The sequence below is a fragment of the Mustela lutreola genome, chromosome 10 (genome assembly GCF_030435805.1).
Source record: "Mustela lutreola isolate mMusLut2 chromosome 10, mMusLut2.pri, whole genome shotgun sequence".
NCBI lineage: Eukaryota > Metazoa > Chordata > Mammalia > Carnivora > Mustelidae > Mustela > Mustela lutreola.
Window position 1 is genome coordinate 46037381 of NC_081299.1, and position 17022 is coordinate 46054402.

The 17022-nt window shown below is 43.9% G+C and overlaps 1 protein-coding gene across 6 annotated transcripts in view; it reads right to left on the minus strand.

The window, feature by feature from the left end:
* The window catches only part of DAB1 (DAB adaptor protein 1), a 1141240-nt gene that overhangs the window by 260771 nt on the left and 863447 nt on the right, over positions 1 to 17022 (minus strand). For all 6 annotated transcript variants that reach the window (XM_059136979.1, XM_059136977.1, XM_059136982.1 and 3 more), the window contains one exon: positions 15524 to 15726. In XM_059136979.1, coding sequence (XP_058992962.1) covers positions 15524 to 15590 — 67 coding nt within the window. In that variant the 5' untranslated portion in view covers positions 15591 to 15726. The remainder of the gene's footprint in view (positions 1 to 15523; positions 15727 to 17022) is intronic.

Below are 17022 nucleotides of genomic sequence, written 5' to 3' on the forward strand. Positions count from 1 at the left end.
AATCTGAACTGCTCATCGCACCACCCAACTGAAGAAGTTAGAAGGGCTGAATGATTTAGGTACCTTGACTATCAGTTTGGTGCGGGGTGGGGGGGGGGGGGATGAGAATGCATCTGGTAGACTTCTAGCTGCAAAGAAGGGAAAGAGCCCCAACTGTTGCACTCAGAAATCCATTCCATGTCTACAGAAAGACCGTGTGTCCCACAGGCTGCTCCCAGCCAATGGCGGAGCAAGCAGGGGTACTCAAGTAGGCCTATTCCCAGGAGGCGGGGCCTCTTCTGATGACTGACTCTGGCTCAAGGACTCCATAATGACCTTACTGAAGTCTGAGATGTTCCTTCTACCTTCCCTCCCTCCCTCCCTCTTTCCCTCTTTCACTCAGGACCAAACCTCATTGATGGTCTGATGGCTCCCCTAGCCTCCTCTGGCTCCTTCCCCATGTCTTCTCACAGGCAAGACAAAGTCCTTCCATCTCTCCCTATCATCACCTCCTCTGTCTGACTGGAACCCCAGCAGCCCTGACACCCCCCAGCTGCTGCTGACTTTGGAGCCCGGTGAGCACAGGCTGAAAGGCAGACCTCCCGGCTCTGTGATAAGAGGAGACACGGGACACAACATGGATGCGGGGTTGGGGGTGGGGGGAGGGTAGACTCAGTATGGGCCTCCAGATGCAGACTTGACTCTGTTCATTTTCATCACCGAAGTTACTGGGTACCACAGGCATTTTCTGAAATGCACCAATCTCTGCAGCAGCTGGCTTCAGAAGGATTTTAGAGATGATTTCCCCCATCGAGATGGATAATACTTCAGCTCTGAAATGGAAGATCATAATGCTTTGCCAATCTACTCTGATCCCAGGGAAAATGGACCGGTAGAAGAAGATGATTTCAAGGTTTACAGCCCCACCCCCACCCCTTCTAACCCAATCTGCTAAAAATTAAAACTCAGTAAAGCATGGTGTGATGACTTTTCAATCTGTCATTCTTACAAAATAGAAATACTAAGTAGGCCCAAGTTTTCTCACTGAAGACAAAAATAGAAGCTAGCGTGGTGGACAGAGTTCTGCGTCAGAAGCCGGAGTTCCACCAGTCACTCAAGTTTTGGGCCCCGGGCAAGCTGGCTCCCGTGCATTTCAGTCTTCTCTTTTAGAAATCAACATCTTATTACCTTAAGTGAGTAATGGCACCGGAAACCCCCAGAACGGTGCCTGGTACATTGTGCAAATTAATTGAGGTAACAATATTTGGCATTTTTCGGGCCTTTGGTGAATGTTTATTTTATTTGAAACTAAACCAGGTGCTTCAATACTTTTTTTAAAAAGTGACTAATGCAAGTTTCCTCTTTAAGAGGCAGGGGTGAGGGGGAGAGAATGAGTAAAGCAGGTCTGGGATACGGTGTCTGTCTTCATTTCCTTTCAAGATCTTTATTGCATTTTTGTTGGACTGCAAGCAGTTCTGATCCTTCTGATGGATATGTGTGCTGTGCTCTCAAGAAGATAAAAAGAGAGAGAAAGAGAGGAGCATAAAACTACGTACACGCAAGCAGTGATGGATGCCAAGGACAGAAAATTTCCAGTAGACCTGGTCTATAAATTGTCATTTAAATTTGCAATTTAAAAACACTGTCTGACTTTTTGATTTAGCTGACTGTATATGAGAGACAAATACTGGAATCCTAATAAGCAATGTTTAAATGACATCTCCAGTCTCCCAGACAGAGAGGGCGGCAGTAGAATTCTAAGAAGAGAAAATAAATCTACCAAGAATAGGAAAGACGACCAGAACTAAATAGTTGCACTAATCACTTGATGACAGATACCAGGAAAATGTATTTTTGGCTGCTTAAAATTCGAATCCTTAACCAACGGAGGACAGGCGATCAGCTGAAAACCCCTACAGTCGCTGTGAGGGGACAAGACTGAGCTCCGTCTTTACATTTCATCACATTAAAACAGATGAACCAAAAAATCAAGGCACCAGGACAACATATTAAAGTTGATAAAGCGGAGGTTAAAAGATGTGAACTGCAAGAATCACTCGCAGTCCAGAGGCATCCATTGGCAAATCTGAATTTCAAGGCTCTCCTGGAGTGGCAGCCCCTGCTGGGGACACGCCCACAGAGGGGAGCCCACTCCCAAGGTCTCCTTTTCTGTTAGCATCATCCCTCAACCACAAAATACTGAAGACAAACATTTGCATCAGTCCAAGGGTGAAAAGAGAAATGAATCATCAACCACTGAAAGCAATTCTGAGTGCCACAGCTCAAGTGAGATCTGACAAATTTAGGAATGAACCACTGAAAAAACTCAACAATGACATAAGGGTCTGGAAGGAGAGCTTGTGAGTAAAAGCTCAGGGAAATGAGATCGCCTCGCTTATTGTAAAGTGATAATTGCACAATTTATAATGACACGGGAACAGCTCAGATGGTAAGATTCAGTGGAAAAGTAATGCAGAATTAAATACCCAGTAGGATCAAAGTAGAATGCATGTGTTTGCATGTTTGTGTACACACACTCATGTGCAAAAAATAATAATAATAAAGTAAATAAAAGATTGAATGTTAACCTGAATGTTAATGGTTCTTGCTCAGAGCCGGGGTATGACTTCAGAATCCCCCACACAGTGCTCGAAGCAGCCATTAAAATCGACCAGCTTTGGCAAATGACACAAAAATCTATTTGCAATCTAGAACTTTGAAAGCAGGAGGAGAAGCCACAGTAATCATTACTTTAAAACATCAAAGGAAAACTAATGGAATATAAATTACTGATTCTAGGAAAATGCAGGCCAAAGGCCAAAGAATTACCTATCTAATATAGGCTACTCTACTGTTCTACAAATGCTTAATGAACACATACTATGTGCCTGGTCCTACATGTAATAGGACATGAATAAAATATGTGTACAACTTGAGAGGCCGTTTACTCTAGAAGTCAAGTCGGGGGCGGGGGGGAGGCCGTGGCTGGCCCAGCAAGATTTCTGATCTGCTGATCTTCCTTTCACGAGAGAATAATGTAGGATTTATTTTCCACAACTAGGGATTTAAATCTAATGGGTAGACAGTGTCTATAATAATAGAAGACATTTCACAAAGCACCCATTGAACTGAAAAAAGTAATAAATCTGCACTCCGAGAATCTTTATTTAAATGGCACAACCTCTGGGAAGCCCTTGGGGTGGTTGCTTATCTCTGCTCTGGGATTTCAACTTATGGTAATGAACTCTAATTGCTTCTTAGTTGTCTGTCTTTGGGAGAGATCTCAAGTTCCCTAAGCCCAGGACTTGTTTATAATCTTCTGTGGCCAACACTCTGCCTGGTTTTGGAAAACACTCAAACACCCAAAACTGGAATGAAGGAAAGAAGGAGGAAAGAGGGAAGGAGGAAAGGCAGGAAGACTCGCATCTCCTCAGCATCTACCCTGTGCCAGGGCCTGCAGTACGCACGTCACATACACATTCAGTTGTTTCTTTTTTTTTTTTTTTTAAGATTTTATTTATTTATTTGACAGAGAGAAATCACAAGTAGGCAGAGAGGCAGGCAGAGAGAGAGAGAGGGAAGCAGGCTCCCTGCTGAGCAGAGAGCCCGACGCGGGACTCGATCCCAGGACCCTGAGATCATGACCCGAGCCGAAGGCAGCGGCCTAACCCACTGAGCCACCCAGGCACCCCAACATTCGGTTGTTTCTATGTCTATTATTCTGAACTCCAACCAAGAGCTTATTTTACTGAAAATTACCATGGTCTGCAAAGCGTATAGACTTTGAAATCAAACTGTTCAGGTTCAAATCTGCACTCTGCCGGTTTCTAGCCTCGGGGAGGCGGGTGAATCTCTATGACTCCAAGTTTCCACATAAGCATGTGAAATGTGAAAATAAAGTAAGATTAAATATTTAAAATGCCTGTCTTCTCCTCCTTATGGAAATGGTTTTATTTCCTACAAACGTGTACTGCATACCTCCTACTCTTGAATCCTAGCTTTGGGGCTGACCAAAAGCCTCTGGGTACTTGGCTAAGATAGCAGGAACAAGTCCTGCAGAGCCTCGTGAAGCAAGGGCTAAAAGCGACCTTAGTGAGTTGCACATTTCCTACCTGCTATCAAGCATCATGCTACCTTTCATAAGTCCAACGTGATCCAGCACTCACGGCTATCCATCACAGCTTCAGCCCAACGTCCAATGTCTTTAGCACATGCTTCCATATCGCTGTTAATAAGGGATACGGGGATGATCATTTTCCCAATGATAGGGGTCCTGATCCTTTTTAGGATCACATAATAAGAACATTTTTCATTGTTGGAGATAATTCCCCTTCCCGTGCACATTTGTCAAAGGCAGTTTCCAACAGTCCCGTACATCATCCTGAAATACATGATAAGATTCAGGTCTGCTATTCATCATCTGCTGGGCTCCTTCCAGGGTAGAGTGTTCCTGCGTAGCTTTTCCTGCCTCTGGTTTAACAATCGGAATGTAAGCTCTCCCTAGAGCGGTATCACCAGTCAGGGGAACCGAAAAACTCAGGTGATGACAGTCCCCCATCTGAGGGAAGTGAATCTACAATAATGATATATAAATTCTTTGTAAAAGTAAATTGCAAATCTTGCTGCCATGTACCAATAGGACACAGACCCCCAGGAACTGAGCTTTTCACTGGTGTTTTATTTGATGGCCACTGCTGGGAAAGAGCGAATATGGCAGAAAGAGCCTGGGCTTTGGATCATTGAGAGCAAAGTTTAAAAATTCATGTTCTTCCATTTATACGATGGGTGACCTTGGACATATTCTGACCTAGTTGATGTTTCCTCATCTGTAAAATGGGAATTTACCAACCTCTTCAAATCCTGTACTCTCACCGTACTCTCTGCTTGCACTGAGTAGTCGTGTAATTAATGTCACTTCCCATCTTACACACTGACAACTCTTCAGTAAATTCTCATCCCAGCTCCAAGAGGATATAACGATGCCCAAGACAACAGTCCCTGCCATCTCGTCTCGACTTACAACACAATCTAGTAAGGAAGAGAGGTATTTAAGTGCATTTCAGGTTGATGGAAGAAAGACAGAAACGCTTTCTCTGGATGAAAAACTTTGTCAAAACCCAACATGCTGAAAATCATGGGGGAATGAAGGCTTCATGGGGGAAGAGAATGCTGAGAAAGAGCTTCATGGACGTGCTCTCCGAGTTGGGTCTAAGGGGATGAGGCAGGCCTTGGCAGTGAGCTGAGATTTGGGTGATTTTCTTTTCCCCCAGGCAGAGAGAAGAGAATGAGCTGGAGAAAACTCACGTGTGTGCAAAAAGGGCCAAGCAAGTCAATGTGTTCAGAAGGTTCAGGTGCACATAAGGCACATGTGATGCCTGCTGGATGCATGAGTGAGGCGAAACTACAGGTCTGTTCAGAGCATAAGGTCAGGAGTCATGGCAGGAACTCTGTCCTGCCTCCTTAATTTCCATGTTCTTGTCTGTAAACTTGGGGTTTTAAACAGAGGAGCTCCCTCAAGGTCTCGTTCAGGAGAAAATACACGTAAGCGTTCAAATGCAATGTCTGACACTTTCTCACTGCGGACAGACAGTAGCTACCTTCCTCACCAGCATTGTCATGATTATTTCTGATGCAGAGAAGCCCACTCAGAGGTGAAATGGGTTAATGGGACGACTCATCGATTTGGAGGCATTTGCAAAATTGGAGTGCTTGTTCCAAATTATGAGCTAGAATTGCATTCTGGTGAATGCACACAAAGTCCCTCAAGTTCACCTAGTCTTTACCGTTTTGTATCTGGAAAACACAGAATAACTGGCATTCTCCTTAGAAAGGGAAATGTTCCCAGTCAATCACCAGGAACCCTTATGTACAGCAACCTCCCACCTGCCAGAGAAGGGGAGTGAAGACCTAGAGCTTCCTCTGCCTTTCCAACTCCCCTCCCTACTGTATCACATATTCTGCCCTCCTTCCTTCCTCTCGATATGGCCATGGCAACCTAAGAGTGTCGGAGGATGTCTTTCATTGTAAGCCTTACTCAGTATTTGGTAAAAAGACACACCATTCAGTAGGGAGTAGCTTAGTCTAGTGTGAAGCATGTAGACAGGACCTGGGATCAGAGAGATCTAGCCACAAATGGGTTCCTTTACCTCCACATTGCAGACTTCAGGCAAGCTGGTCATCTGTCTGAGCCTCAGTTGCCTCTCCTCTAACACGGGGACACTTGTCCAAAGGTTGTTCTCAAGCTTAAATGAAACAACATTTCACCCCCAGCAAACCTCTCCTCTATCTTTTATCTCCATGTACTCTCCTGATGGGTTTTGCGGAATTGCTCAGTCTTGCAACATACGCACTCTGACCAACCCAGAGGCTTTGTGGCAAAAGGAGGGGGTTGCTGAAATCCCAGCACACCTTGGAACATCGTCTGCTCACTCAGCAAACCGCGTGGATAAGAAAACCCCACGCTCTGGGGCATGTGCTGATTATCTGCAAAGATGAACATTCTCCAGCCCCACAAAGACATGTGCCCTTACCTGACTCACGGGACCTGGAGGGATATTGTAAAGGGCTTTGTTCTTCCCAACATCAAAATGCAAGCCCAGCCACGGCCACAGGCAGCACACCGAGCTTAATGAAGCAGTGGGATGAACTAATATGGCAAATCGTATAGCTTTACTACCAATATGGCCCACATCACGCTAAATTATGGCACCAGACGTGATTGGACACACATCACAAAAGGAGAAGTAGTTCACAGAATGGTAGGAATTTTCAAGGCAACATAATAAGAATCCCAAGAGCCAGCACTTTGGGGAGATGCTTGTGTTTTGTCATTTTCTTTCTCCTTGTGCAGATCATTCCCCCACCCCGGCCCCACCACGTGAGCACCAATTCAACAAACACTGGCTGAGTACTTACCATGTTCTGAGTGCTGTGCTAGGAACTCAGAGGTAACGGTATAGACAGAAAACTAAGCCAAAACCGATAGAACCATGGCAAGTGTGATGATTTGAGAACGTGCAGGGTGCTAAGGAACCCCCCACAAATCCAGCTGAAGGAGGCTTATCTCTATCATAAATTCATTTGTTCACCTGCTTATTCATTCGCCCACACTGCTGCATATCTACATCTCTCAGCACCGTGCTCAGTGGTAGAAATGACGTGGTTATTAACAAGACAGGCACGGTCCCTGCCGTCACAGGACTCCCAGCCTCATGAGTGACCCAGAGGAACAAAAAGAAGACTAAAAATATGTAACAGTGGGCAACATGAGACATCTGAGAGCACGCCAAAGAGCCATGACCTGCAGCTGGGGGTCAGGGGCGTGGGCTGTAATGGGGCACCAAAACAATGCCGAGGACAGTCATACTGAACTTGAAACTAAAGAATAAGTGGAGTTAGCTCTGAAAAGAAATAAAGGAAAACGTATTCTTTGGAGAAGAAACAGGACTTGCCAAACCCTTAATAGGAACAATAATCAGGGAAATGAAATTAATTCAGTTGTGCCACAGAATGGACTATCACTGCAGAACAGTGTGGAGAGATGTGACCAGAGAGATAAGGAGGCATCGGACCAGGTGCGGCCTCTGTGACACCATGAGAAGCAGTGTGGATGTCACCCTGGAGGCACTCGGAGCTGCTCCCTGAAGGGTCTGAAGCAAAGGGGAGACGTGATCAGATCTCCAAGTGTCCCGAACAGCTTGGAGATGGAAAACACTGAAAACCTGCAAACCCCTTAGAAGGGGTGTGAGAACAATCCAGATGGCAGAGGAAGGCAACCCGGACTGTCCTTGGGAGAGGAGCCGTGAGGAGAGAGCATGGACAGCTTTGGAAGGCATTTAGGAGGTCACCGGGGCTCACGGTCAGCGATTAATCGAGAATCTTACGAAGATCAAAACGTTAAGGATGGTGGCTCAGACAAATGGTTGCTGACCAGGAGTTGGCCAAGTGAATAGACAGGTGGGAAAGATGACCCAGGTAGAAGGAGCTGACACGTAGGTGTCCCAGAGGTGAGTTCTGGGAACTGAAGCTTGGTGTGGCTCAGGGTAAGAGAAGGCCAAGTGACAAAGACACGGGGACCAAAACTCAGATGGCTTGCTTGGGGTGTTATCCTCTTTGGTATGCTGCTGGGGTTATACAACACATTCAGGGAAGAAAGGGTTGTGAAGGAAGACTTGAAAAAAGCTTGACTTCTTAGAAAGGAACCAGTTAAAGTGAAGCCCAGAACTAAGTCACCAATGAAACCTCATCGGAATGGCCTTCAGGGAATGGCCACAGTGAGTGATGTGTCCTGTAATAAATTCAAGACCATGTGCTCACAGAGAGTACAGAATTCTCTCCCCACCACACATCATACAATCTGACAGCCAGTCCTACCATAAAGGACTGGACTTCTTGACCCAAAATGGTATTCCCTCCCTCCCAAGCCCTTCAGCCCCAGAGCTTTATGGATCAACCTCAGAGAAATTGATGTCATCATGTAATTAAACCCTGGATTTTGAATTTCCAAAGCCTGCAAATCACAGAGTCAGGAGAGAACAATTAGCACACCAAGATCCAAAACCCTGCCAAGGCAGAATGGTGCCATAAATCTGTGTGATGTGCCTCATCGGTTTCCGTGCCTCCCCTGCCAAAAAAAGAGTGCAGCCCCCCTGTAATTCTGTCGGAACCATCAGCCTCCAGCATCAAGGCACAGGGCAAACCCAGAGCATGTTTTCAGGGAAGACCACACAGACGTTAATGGCCGGCAGACCCGGGGCTTTCCAGCTTATGCAGACACACCATGTGACCCAGAGCAAGTCTCTTGATCTTTCTGAACGTTATTTTCTCATGTGTTCCATGGGGCGATTTAAGAGTTGGGCTCCTTGGGGACAGTTTATCTAAAATGGTTTGAACGCAGCAAGCACAATACAAATGATGGCTATTAATGAACATCTATAGCTTAACAACACGGTCCGTTCTCCTTTGTATTTCCTGTCCACCTTGCCCATTATTATTGAAACAAGCATCCGTTGGAAGATGAACCAGTTCCTTCTTCTCAGGGATGCCCCCAGGTGCCCCTGGAGGAAAGGGCGCCTTCTACTATTCCCTGATGTCGTACAGCACTAGGAGACGTGCTGCCTCTCGGGGCTGAGTGAGGAGCTGGAGTGCTGGAGGGAAAGGGAAAGTTGCTCATCCTGAGTCTATGTACAGAGAATTGTGCTGGTTGTTGTAGGTTTATTCACTCATGTAATCCTCACGACAGCACTTTGCGATAGGTGCTCTTGTCCCTGTTTTATGGATGAAGAAGCTGAGCCTTAGAAAGTTAGAGTAGCTAGCCTAAGACATGCAAGCAGACGTCATGTCAAGTCTCAAATCAAACTTAAGTTCATCCGCTTCTAAGGCATGACCTCTTCCAGGAAGTCTTCAGTATAAAGAAGAGGGAACAAACACGCCAAGAGGGCAATCCCAAGAAGGTTAAGTTGTCTGCAGTCTAAGGAGCTGGAGGAACACCAGCCATGGAAGCCATTCCTGGCCTCCAGCCCTGCCTCTGCCACTACCCAAAGGAGTGACCAGCGGCAAGTCCTTCTTTGGAGAAGCTCATCTGTGAGCAAGAGGCTCTAGGTAGCCTCTGAATGTAAATTCCTTATTACGCTTTCTGTTTCTCCATTTCTAGAGAATGACTCAGGTTTCTTTTAGAATGTTGTCTTACGGGTGTTTATGAAGATGAAAACTCACTCGTTTTTAAGTCAGAAAAGCCGTGAAAAGAGTTTAAGAGTTGTTTTATTATGAGGAACGTGTCATATTTTAAGGAACAGATATGAGTGTGGGGTAAAAATAAAACATTAACTTTTGAGTAGTGATAGGATGAGAATGAATCAAAACTGCAAGGCAGAGAACAGGTCTTTTCAAGGAGGATGAGACTATAAAAAAACAGAAGGGCCTCCTGAGGTGGAAGGTCTTCAATGACATGAACTGCCTGCAGTCAGGGTCTCCTTTCCAGAAACTTCTCTCTCCCCACAGAACACTGACTGCCGTCAGGGCTCACGCCGGGGCTGGTTAAATCCTTGTGGACAAAAGACCTCATTCGTTCATTAATGCTTCCTCCAGGTTTCAGATTTGGTCGCCCAGATCTAATTTCCACCTCCGTTTGGTGCCTGAGGAAACGGAAGCTGGAAAAGCGGAAGTGGCCCGAGGCAGAAGCCCTGGGCTAAGGTCTTGACAGATGGCAGACAGCACCCCTGCAGGGCAAGAGCAGCAGGCAGAGGCAGGGAAACAGCAGCTCTGCAACCACAGGCATCATAATAAGAATTTTTTTAATTAATTACCCCAGCCCCAAGGATCCAATCAGATGATGAATGTGATGGCACTTTACAAGCTCCTCAGGGGTAAGCCCTAGTTAATAGGATAGTTTCCAGGGCTAACTGACCAAGTGAAGGATGAGAACCCCTTTGGCATTACTGAAACCATTCGTTAACCAAAACTAACCAGAATTTTAAGACATCTCCCTCTGCCTGCTACTCCCCCTGCTTGTACATCTCTCTTTCTCTCTGATAAATAAATAAATAAAATTTTAAAAATAAAAAGATTAAAAAAAAATAAAAAGAAGAAAAAAAAGAAAATTCCCAATAGTTCACACAGCTACTAAGGCACAAAGCCAGGGTTAAAACTCAGCTTGCTGAGGCTCCAAAGTTAATGCATGTGCCATATGACGACCAACTCCTAGACCCATCAGGGCTTGGATGCTTGGAGCCAAATCTTTTAGGGAGCAAATAAGGTAGCATTTTGTTGCTATTATTGTTTTGCTAACTAATGATCCTTGGACATAACTCTAATACATGGAAAGTGAGTAAGTTTATTTGCAGGTGTTTCTAGAAGATCAGGAGACAGTGCTGAACTATGATCTCAGAAGGAAAAGGGCAGAAAAACTAATGCTAAGCAGGCAGCTGCCAACCTGTGGCTCCCACGCTGGACCTTCACCCACGATGCCCCCCCCCTCGCCCTTCTGGTAAGTATTATTTGCATACGCACACACACATACACTCATTGAGATAGGGTTCTAAGAGGCTAAATAACCCAGCTCTTGTTACACAGCAAGAGGGAAAAGAATTAGAATTCAAAACCAGGTCTGGCTCCAAAGTGAGTGCTCTTTCTAACACCCTCGGCTGCCAGGTGTCGCTGACTGAAATCCCCGGGCACTGTTCCCAAAGACTTCTGCACCTGCTCACCTAGGACCCTTCCTCTCTCACAGTCTTCCACTGGGTGGCCTGGTGCGGGGGTTATAAATAACCAGAATCGCATCAGCTGTTCTGCCCCTTTGATGGCAGGTAACGAACCTGAAAATCTCTATTCCCATCCTCCATCAACTCCACTCCTGGAATAGGCACCGTTGGATAAGCTGCATGTGTAGCAACACAATCCAATAAAAATGAAATGAAGAAAACAACTTTATTTCTTACTACGTTCAAGTCTTCCTTATTTGAATTGTGAATACTCCAGTTACGTCTCCTATAAGGCCTGTCGAGAAATGCATTTTATGGTGAAATATGCCCCCGGGTGACTTGTGTGGAAACTCTCTGACTTCCTTTCAAAAGCCTGGGTTAAAGAAGCAGGTGATACGTTTGTGAGAAATTCTAAAGGGCCTCCTAACTTTTCTTTATGCCACTCTCATTCTTGATAGATGACCTGTATTGTCAGGTATTCTCTTTTAGGAAATAAAATATCTGCCCCAGGAACCATCTAAATCTTGCCACGGGGGCAAAAACACCCTCTCTAGTCTATAATATCATGTAATAATATGAGAAATGTAATTATGATATAATGTCAAATAACAAAGCAGGATATGAAACTATATGAATTAGTTTGATCTCAAACACACATCCTGAAAACAGTCCAGAGCAGTTATTTTTGAATAATGGGATTAGGCATGCTTAATTTTCTGTTTTAATTTTCAGTTAAAAGAATATATACCTTCTAAAAAGTCAAATAAAATTACTTTAAAAAGAAAACCATTTTTTTCAGAAAAGGGCTTAAATATCATTCAGTATTTCCTGAGCACCAAAAAAATCACCGTATGAAATTAAAAACTTTAACTAATACCAGGCACAAAGATTCTTCAAGAAAAGAAAGTTATATGCTAATCATGCTGATGAATATGGATATCAAAATCCTAAGTAAAATATCAAAAAAATCAAATACATATATAGAAATGTGTCATGAAAGAGTAACATTTACCTTAGAAATGAAGTCTAGAAAAATCTATCAGTAAAATCCACGCGATATAAACTAAGAGAAAAAATATGTATAAGCATTGAAATAAATATAGAAAGAGCATATGACAAAATTCAATGTCCAAATTCAGGATTTATTAAAAAACAACAATACTTCCAAAGCAATAAAAGTAGAAAAAAAATCTAGTAAAAATTCAAATATCACAGTTACAGGAAACTTAGAAGCACTTCCATTAATTGAAGATCAAGTTAAGAATACCTCCTATTACTAAATATTGTACTGACAGACTCAGCTAATGCAATAAGACAAGAAAAAGAATTACTTAAAGATCAGAAAGGAAGACATAAACCTACTTATGAGGTTCTATGTTGTCTCCATAGAAAATCAAAGAGGAATTGGAAGAATTAGTAACAAACTTTAGTAATGCTTTATATTCAAGATTCAAGATCAATAAATAAACTGTTAACATTTCCATTTAAAATTCTACATATTTTGGCTCAGTCAGCAACATTTGCTTAATGGAATACTTATTGTTCCACAGAGAAAACTGAAGAGTAAGAAATAAATTAATCCTGTTATGAGCACATTCTCTCTTTTTGAATGTAGGCATGTGCTTTCACAGTGCCTTGAGCCAGAGAAATCGATCAGGAACGCATATGGTTTATCACTGTTACATAGCTCAAGTCAACTGTAAAATCTTACTTTGAGACACATCAGCTATATACTTTTTAAGATCCCCTTGGCTGTAGAATGGGTAAGAGAAAACAGTATAATGCTGATGATGAAAATGAAGAAGAGAAGAGCACAGAGGGGCACCTGAGTGGGTTGGCTTAGTCGGTTAAGCGGCTGCCTTCGGCAGGGTCCTGAGATCAAGTCCCACCTTGGGCTGCCTGCTCATCAGCAGTTATTCTAATTCTCCCTCTCCCGCTACCTCCCCCAACTCGTGGTCTCTCTCTCTCTAGCTCAAATAAATAAATAGAATCTTTAAAAAAGAGAGAAGAAGGAGGAGGAGGAGAGTACAGAAATGGGAGAAGAGAAAGAAAAAGGAAGAGAGGAAGGAAATGGAGAGAGAGGACAGGAAGAAAGGAGATAAGAAGTAGTAAGGAGAGAAGGGTCAGGAGAAAAGGGAAGGAGAAAGGGAAAAGGAAGAGGAAAAACACACATAAAGGCTCTTTGTTGGGGCACTTGTGTGGCTCAGTCAAACCTCAATCTTCAACTCAGGTCATGATCCCAGGGTCCTGATATCAAGCCCCGAGTCAGGCTCCCTTCTCAGGGGGAAGCCTGCATTTCCCTCTCCCTCTCCCTCTCCCCCTGTTGGTGCTTGCTCCGCCACCGCCCCCACTCTCTCTGTGAAATTAATGAATAAAATCTTTTTTAAAAAGGCTCTTTATTAATCCTTTAATAAATGCCAAGTAATATACTAAGTATTTAATCTGCCTTGTCTCAATTATTCTTCATAGTAAGCCTCTGAACTTTAATATAATATCCTTACTTACAGGAGAGAAAACAGATGCTCAGAGAGGTTAAGTAACATCCTAAGGTCACGCAGTTAGGAGCTGGCATAGCTATAATTTGAATCTAGGTCTGCATGTCCAGACTCCATGGTACTGCCACTCACTAGGAGATATTCCTTGCATTATGTATCGTGCTGATTTTAGAGTCCTGTAAGACATGAAGATGTGGAGGTTCTAAAAAGTCACCTTCATACTCCCATCCCAAATCTTCAACCAAGCCAATGTTCTGAAAACCTGAATCCTCATTTTAGAAAGCTCCTGGTTTTGCATTTTAAAATTAAGAATGAAAAGATATTCAGTAAGATACAATTTTTAATGCATTAAGCATTCAAGAGCACAAGTTTAGTGGAAAGGTTAAATCTGAAGCAAAAATATAACTTGTCAGTTTCCACTGAAAAAGCATTTGAATTCTAGTGCATTATCATGCTCTGCAATCTTTTTTCTCCATGTAGCAGTTCTCCCAAGACCTGCTCTCTCACTGACTTGCTTTCCTTCTTTTATTCTTAGACCATGATGCATGAAATACAAGGTTTACATTAAGTTTTAGCAAATAAAATAGGCTGCTTCCAAAATATTTGTGTTTCAAATAAACATCCAAAGCAACATTTACCATCCTTCCTGAGGTTGTGGCTGTCTGGGAACTGCCTGTGTATAACATTTATGTCCCTTGTTTCCTATAGAGTGTCAGACAAATACCGTCAGGAAACATGACGGGGCAGGCACAGCAGTGTCTCAAACAAATCACTGCCTCTACAAAGCAACTGAGCGCATCCTGGTTTGCAAGCCCATATTGACAGATTTCAAGACCTGAAAGAGAAGTCTATTAATCGTCCTCCGTGCAGCTCAGAAGATGAGGGAGAGAAAAACAACACACAGCACGAAGTCGCTTACGCCTAATTGCAACCGGGAGACAAACATCCTGAAAGGCATGGTCATAAAACCATGGGACCGAATTCTCCAGAAAACACAGAGAGGGTGAGAGTTACTTCATTATCATACTACGCATGCCAGTCCTCATTAGCAGGTCTCTATGTGCCCGTTCGGGGTCAAGCACGTTCCAAGTGTTGGAGCTGATGGGTGAAGGAGAGGTCCGGCTCTGCAGGAATGCTTGGTCCAGCCGATAAACAAAAACACGGGAAATTTTGAATAAAGTGAGATTCTAACAAAGTGCTCCTGCAGCAAAACAAACAAAAACAACTAACCCAGTGCGGAGAGGAAGGAAAGGACTGACCTGAAGATTAAGTGGGAGCCAGCCTAGGAACAAGCGGGGAGTGACAAAGGATCTTGCGCTGGATTAATTGTCCAGCAGTTCCCAAAGTCTGGGCTCTGAAACAATGGCATCGGTACGATTGGGGAATTTGTTCTAAATGCAGGGGTGGGCCCTACCCCAGACCTCCCAAACCCCAAAATTGTGGGGATGAGACCCAGCATCTGTGTTTTAACAAGCCTTCCAGGGGATTCTGGTGCTGCTGGAATTTGAGAACTTTGGAAACCTGTGAAAGTGAACCCCAAGAGACAGAATGCCTGGGCATAAACAAGGTTGGATAAGGTGGGGGGGGAGGATTAGGCAGAGACATGCTTGCTGGAGGGATGGGTAGAAGGCATACCAGGAAGGGTTTTATATGTTAGGAAAATAATTTTGGATTTTACCCAAGGCATAATGGTGAGCCATTAAAATATACACTGCGAGTACAGAAAACAGCAAATAATGCTAGCGCCCATTAAAAACCATATGCCATCACAAAGACAGTGCTATAAATCATTCCAGAGATAAAACACTGCACAGACAAATAGCCAGTAAGAAAGGAACAAATCAGCCCTACCTTTCTTTCTGGAGTCTTTCTTGGCGCTGGTTTTCACAGCTACTTGAAGTTCTGTCTCAGTTGACATCCTACTAAATCCTTAGTCCACTTCACACAGATCCCGGGCCTCGGCCAGGCTCATGGAGGACTCCTCTTCAAGACAACGACTCCTCCCTTCAGAAACAACGCTCCGAGCTGCACATCTCATTCACTCCTTCCGAGCGCTGCGAATCAAGCCAAGAAGAACGTTCAGAATCATCACCTTTGTGAGGTTCAACAGAAATTAGTTGGGGGGTGGCAAAACAGACTGTCAAACATACAAAACCAGGAAAACCTTGGTCTCTGTGTACGAACTGCTCCCTCGATGTCATCAAGCCACTGACAGGGTTTGTAGCAAAGGGAATGACAGGTCTACCTGAAACATGGACTCTCAACCTAGGTACATAACTCGACACAGATCTCTTTAAAACTCTGGATTTCCGAGAAGGACAAAACCCAACTCCTTGTTTTCCACGTGTCTTGCTTTGAAGCAGTAGATGCCACCCAGAAAATACAGCAAAGGAGTATTTCCTGAGCAACCCCGTGGAGACATTTCCAACAACAGGGCACCCATCCATCAGCCAAGCTTGATCAGAGCCATGGCGGCTAAGGCAGATCATAGGGAAGTGACCTGTGGTCTCTCCCTCACTGCCAGGCATCAGCGGGGACATGGAGTTGACATACAATTGGGCTCCAAGGGTAAGGTGACAAATGGGGCTGAGAAACTTTCCAGCCAGCCAATTTTTATGTCAGCTTTTTCCTCAGCTGTAAGAGCAGACAAGCATTTAATGGGGGGAGCAAAAGAGAAGAAGCGGGCAGCCACTCACTCCGTTCTTTCTTTCTTTAATAAATATGCATCGCACATTACTAGGTACTATTAAGTCCAGACTCTGTGCTGGGAAGAGAGGATAATGATAATAATGATAATACAACCACTTCAATTATAGCTCGTATTTACTATGCACTTACTCTATACTTTGCCCTCAGCTAGGGGTTCACATACATTATCTCATTTGATTTCAGTTAAACTGAATGAATGTATGTCCGGTGTCGAGTCAACCATCTTTCCCAGTGACCATCTATCTGAGAGTTACATCGGAGAGTTCAGTTGAAAATACACATTTCCCTAGTTATCCCATTTTTAAAGAAAATGAAGATAATGCTGCTGGAAATGGGTCTTTAAACTGCGCAAGCCTGTTCTGAGCTCATCCCACAGACCCAGAATGGTTGAATCCAGAAATGTAGACCCTGAATGCCAGTTTCTGCTCAAAAAGAAAAGTAAACCAAACCTCTTAATCATGACAACTAAGGAGGGCTTAACTAGGTCTAATGTAAAAGCCACATAAAACTACAGGAAGGCTTTGTGCATTCTAGATTCGTCCGTGTTGTTACAAATGGAGAGAGGGTATAATGCTGAGTGAACTATGTCAGAGAAAGACAAACACCATGTGATTTCACCCATATGTGAAATTTAAGAGATA